At 40.2% G+C, this 5,924-nt stretch overlaps 1 protein-coding gene across 1 annotated transcript in view; it reads right to left on the bottom strand.

The window, feature by feature from the left end:
- INTS4 (integrator complex subunit 4) overlaps positions 1-5,924 on the bottom strand; it is a 99,832-nt gene that overhangs the window by 19,302 nt on the left and 74,606 nt on the right. The window contains exons 17-18 of the mRNA XM_012802973.2: positions 4,346-4,426; positions 1,673-1,803 (exon numbers count right to left, since the gene is read on the bottom strand). Coding sequence (XP_012658427.1) covers positions 1,673-1,803; positions 4,346-4,426 — 212 coding nt within the window. The remainder of the gene's footprint in view (positions 1-1,672; positions 1,804-4,345; positions 4,427-5,924) is intronic.

Below are 5,924 nucleotides of genomic sequence, written 5' to 3'. Positions count from 1 at the left end.
TTTATTTTTGAGACAGGAGCCTCAAACTGTCCCCCTGGGTAGAGTGCTATGGCATCACAGCTCACAGCAACCTCCACTCCTGGGCTCAAGCGAGTCTCCTGCCTTAGCCTCCCAAGTAGCTGGGACCACAGGTGCCCGCCACAACACCCGGCCATTTTTCGGTTGCAGCCGTCATTGTTGTTTTGGCGGGCCCGAGCTGGATTCGAACCTGCCACCCTAGGTGTATGTGGCTGGCGCGCTAGCCACTTCAGCCACAGGCGCCGAGCCAGGAATCTGTAATCTTAATATTTTAAAATTAAAGATATTGGGTGGCTCCTGGTGCCAGCCACAAACACTGAGGCTGGTGGGTTCGAACCTGACCCGTGTCAGCTAAAACAACAATGACAACTGCAACAAAAAAATAGCTGTGCGTTGTAGTGGGCACCTGTAGTCCCAGCTACTTGGGAGGCCAAGGCAAGAAAATCACTTGATCCCAAGAGTTTGAGGTTGCTGTGAGCTATGATACCACAGCACGCTACCCAGGGCGACAGCTTAAGACTCTGTCTCAAAAAAAAATAATAAAATTAAATATATTAATGTTAATATGTTTAAGATGAAATTATTCTTTGAGTTTATCAGATCACTATTAAGATAAATGAAGAAATAAAAGAATTATCAGAATGTCTTTCTGACTAGTACTTTTCAATGCGTAAACATATATTTCTTTCTTTATACCACTTTTATGTTGACATAGTTGCTGGACTGAGCACCAAATGTGTCTGTGAGCTGGCACCAAATTACCTGGGTACTGTATTATATCAAACCTATGATGCCATCATTCTTTTTTTTTCTTTTGAAACAGGTCTCACACTGTTGCCTAGGCTGGAGTGCAGTAGTATGATCATGGCTTCTGAGTAGTTGAGACTAGATGTATGTGCCACCATTCCTGGCTAATTTTTTATAAAGACAGGGGTCTTACTATGTTGTACAGGCTGGTCTCAAACTCCTGGCCTCAAGTGATCTCCTTGCCTTGGCCTTCCAAAGCACTGGGATTGTAAGCATGAGCTACCACACCCAGCCTGGTATCCTCCTTCTTAAGATATACCTTTATTTTAGAAAATATCAAGAAACATCGGGGTGAGAGGGTATGGGGGAGTAGAGACAAGGAAGGAGGGAGGGGAGTGTGGGGCCATGGTGTGACTTAGGGATGGGACACTATTATTGGAGGGACTTTACCCAGAAAATGCAAGCAGTGTAACCTGGCTCTTTATACCATTAATGATTCCCCAACGATAAAAAAGAAAAAGAGAGAAAATATCAAGAAACAAAAAAGACTTTCAATCAAACTACAGCACACCATCAAAATATCTGTTTTCAGAGAAATTACAATAAGAAAAAATGTGCATCTGAGAATCAAGGGAAGTGGCAGTTGATGAAGTCCTGTGCTGTGCCAGAGATAGGAGAGAGCCACTAGAGGGTTCTTAGCAAGGGAGAGACATGGTCAGACTTCCAAGGATCTAATCTGATCCTAGAACAGAACGTGGAATATCTGAAAAAGTGAATATATCACATATCCCATATCCCTTAGCTCACCTTTCCTAAATCTCATCTTACGTATCATCTACCTTGGTGTAATGTCTGAACGCATTTGGAAAGGAGCATGCCACACCTGTTGGACAACCTCACAACTTACCCTCGAGTAGTTCGTGCTGTTACTATAAGCTGCAAAGCTTTGGCCTGCAGTCTCATGTGATGTATAATCACCACCTGCTTATTCTCCACACCACTGTACATGAACTCCATTTTGTAGGTCTCTTCCATGATCTATAAAGAAAAGGTAATTATCAACCAATAAAAATATCTACTGTTTAATGATCTTCAGTAAAACTCTGAATTGAGATTTAAGTCTCTATGCTTTAAATGTTGAGAGAAATTAGTATCATAAGTCTTGTGAAAAGAGAATAAATTATTTTTTCAATTAAAAAAAAAAGACTTTGGGCGGTGCCTATAGCTCAGTGGGTAGGGTGCTGGCCACATACATCGAGGCTGGCAGGTTCGAATCCAGCCTGGGCCAGCTAAACAATGACAACTGCAACAAAAAAAATAGCCAGGCGTTGTGGCAGGTGCCTGTAGTCCCAGCTCCTTGGGAGGCTGAGGAAAGAGTTTGAGGTTGCTGTGAGCCATGATGCCATGGCACTCTACCGAGGGTGACGTGAGACTCTGCCTCAAAAAATCCCCCCCAAAAAAGACTTTTATCTGGTATTAAGATCATCGAGTGCCATAGCATCACAGCTCACAGCAATCTCAAACTCTTGGACTTAAGCAATTCTCTTGCCTCAGCCTCCCAAGTAGCTGGGACTATAGGGGTCCGCCACAATGCCTGGCTATTTTTTGTTGTAGTTGTCATTGTCATTTGGCAGGCCCAGGTCAGGTTCGAACCCACAAGCCCTGGTACATGTGGCCAGTGCCCTAGCTGCTGAGGTATAGGTGCCAAGCCTAAAATCATCTTAATTGTTGATATGAAGATATGAAAGTTTAATCACTGATAAAATTACAAAGAACTGCAAACACTGCTTGTTACCCTAAACCAAATTCACTGTGCAGTGGGAATATATTAACATATATTTTGCATGGAAACCCAATCCCCAGGAACTCCTCCAGAATTAAGCATTAGAAACCATTATGTATATAGTTAGTCATCCAGACAGACTGGTCTATAGGCCTGGTCTGTTTGAGAGAGTTTGGGCAGGAAATTAAGTGCAGAAAACACTATCTATGACCCCAGATTAAGCAGAGAGGATCATAAATCCTTGCTCAATTCTATCCAAATAAGCTCCTTCCATCCAAATGATGCTCCTCTTTCCCTTCTATGCTCGCCTCCCTTTGAACACCTTAGGGTCAGAAAAATAACCACAAGCTCTCCTACAACTGGCAGTAAGACAAGTTACTTAGACACTTGTAAGTTACTTAAACAAGTTACTTGTCGTAGTAAGACAAGTTTCCCTATCTGTAAGAAGGGAAGAAAGGGCACCACTAACATAAAATTTAAAGTATTAAATGGGGGGGGGGGCATGGAAAGTACTTAGTAGCATATCTGGTATATAGCAATGGTAATTCCTTTTATCTCTTCCTTCCAAACTACTACTCCCTGGTCTCACCCATCCCAGTATGGCCCTATTTGGGGTCCTAGTCATTAAATTCTACTCCCCTACAATAAACCATACCAGATTTTTTTTTTTTTGAGACAGAGCCTCAAGCTCTCACCCTGGGCAAAGTGCCATGGCATCACAGCTCACAGCAACCTCCAACTCCTGGGCTCAAGAAAGTCTCCTGCCTCTGCCTCCCAAGCAGCTGGGACTACAGGCGCCTGCCACAATGCCCAGCTATGTTTTGGTTGCAGCTGTCATTGTTGTTTGGCGGGCCCGGGCTGGATTCGAACCCGCCAGCTCAAGTGTATGTGGCTGGCGCCTTAGCCACTTGAGCCACAGGCGCTGAGCCACACATACCAGTTTTGAAAGAGTGTAGATTAGATGAGAGATCAGGCAGTATAGAAGAAAGAAAACAGATTCTGAGTATCAGAAGACCTGGTCTCAAGTCATGATTCTATTAACTATAGTTCTACAAATTCAATCTTGCTGAGCCTCATCTGTAAAAATGAATATAATACTTATTCCTATCTAATGGGATTATTGTGAGAGTTAATTAAGATAACAGACTTAAAACCATTCAGGGAATTATAATGTAATAATCACAGTCTCTATCATTAGCTTCCTACTGGGTCATGTACAGATTCACAATTTGGATGATGTGATTCACGGGAGTTCACCAAAACTCATTATGTAAGGACAAAGGGAAACTGCGCAAAGTTACAAGGAAACTCAAGGCAAATAAAATTAAATGCTACTCAATGCGCTATTCAGAAATTTAAGGACAACTTAACATTCAGGAGATGTTAAGACTAAAGAGATAACCTCAAAATGAGTTCAGCTACGTTTTCAAATAAAAGATTCATGTTAGTATTCATTAGATTTTAGTATATCTGAAACACAAACTGATAATATTTTAGAATACAAAAAAGAATCACATACATCATCTATTTCAACTGCCACACTTTATAGAGGAAGGTTAAGTAACTTGCTCAATTATCGTTGAGCAAATTAGAGGCAGATCTGGGACTGGAACTGATTCCAAAGCCAGTGCTATGTCCAGTAATTATGCTGCTTTTCATATTACTAACATCTGTCATAGCCTGAAAACAAGGAGGCCACAGCAGAGGCATGGAGCCATGGGAAGGTCTGTGGCTCTGTCTTGGATTGAACAATTCCTGGAGAGAGACCTAGAGACAGGAATGTCTGAATAAGCTTACCTGTTTTGCTGCTGCTGAGGCCAAATCGCTCTGCTTCAAATACAAAGGGGCAGCCACATTCCACAGCTTTTCCTGCAAGGCCTACACAGACAAATCAAGAGACATCATAAAGACTGGCATATCATTTGAGATTTGTTTTCGTTTTGCTAAGTAAGTCTACCATGAGTAGGACTTCTTTTCAATCAGTCTTATTCTTTTAAGGCAATAAGCCCTACCTATTATGGAGAAAAAGGAGACCAATAGTTTGAACTAAATGAATTCTTGTCTATTTGGTCCAATTCCTGGCCCAAAGGCCTGGAGCCACAGACCAGAATGCAGGCGCCAAGAAGGCTTCACCAGTGCAGGCCAGCCAGCATTCTGAGCATTCCTTGTTCTCAGAGCCTCCGGACTCCCTGAGCCTCCTAGACCATTCTTCCATGCCGATAGTTCTTTTCCCTTTATGCTTTGAATAACTCCCTCATCACTTTACTGACATATCCGAACTAAAAATCAAGCAACTTTTCCTACGTTCTTCCCTTTCTTTAATCTCTCTGCATTCAAAACCATCACCAACAGCCATGAAGTTTACCTTCCATCTCTCTCCTTTCCTATCTATCCACATGACCTCATCTCTTTATAAAACTCTGTTTTAGCCTCTCATTTTCTCAGTCCTTAATTACCAAGGTAATAAAATGAAATTACAGGAAACTCAGACTAATACTGCCCAACAGAAACATAATGTGAGCCAAATATGAAATTAAAAATTTTCTTGTAATTTAACACACCCTACACCATCTGAATACAACCTGTAGTGTAAGCTCATACATCATACAGTAGAAAATAATTTTTGAATCCTCCACTTAGTCTACCTTTGGTCAAATATCATTGATAACACTGAAGACTCAGAACATTTAGAACTAAAGCCAAGAAAAAGCTCAAGTGAGAAGTGCTCTTTTATAGCCTAAGCCTAAATTTATACCAAATCTCTGCTGTAGAAGCTGAAGGTTACTGAACTAGTTATTATTTTTTTAAGGTTTTAAAGGTTTCTCTTTGAAAATATTTTATCTTATGGTACATACACAAATACTCTGAAAATATATAAACTTTATTTACAAAACACTAAAGCAGCATATTACAAGAAGAATTACATGGTTATAGATTATAATAAATTAAGCATACATTTATAAAACTGAAAAATATTAAGAAACACATTGAAAAATGCAATGTAAAAATAGACAACTCATATAGTTAAATAAAAATGATAAAGGTTCTGAGACAATTAATGGTTGATAACAATGTCATTCAAACATGCCTTTAGATTTCAATAAAATCCACTGCTTATGTCTCCATGCTTAGTCTGTGAAGAAACTGTTTGAAATTGTAGGGTAGATAATAGTCAGGAATTATGCCAATTTTATATCTCAAAAATATAAGTTTGAAAAAAATATACAAGTTGCTACTTAAAAATATTTTACTGTTCCTGCTAGAAGGAGGTGCTTCTCAATAAAAACACTAGTCAGATAACAAGAATGGCATCAGACAGGATATGTAACAATTGTCCCATTCACGTACTAACTTTTAGTATGCTGGTTTTATATAT

Source organism: Otolemur garnettii, unplaced genomic scaffold (assembly GCF_000181295.1).
Source record: "Otolemur garnettii isolate 467f Iridium unplaced genomic scaffold, OtoGar3 scaffold00001, whole genome shotgun sequence".
In the NCBI taxonomy this organism is placed as follows: Eukaryota; Metazoa; Chordata; class Mammalia; order Primates; family Galagidae; genus Otolemur; species Otolemur garnettii.
The sequence above is the reverse complement of the archived record's forward strand: the minus strand, read 5'-3'. Positions and strand labels throughout refer to the sequence as shown.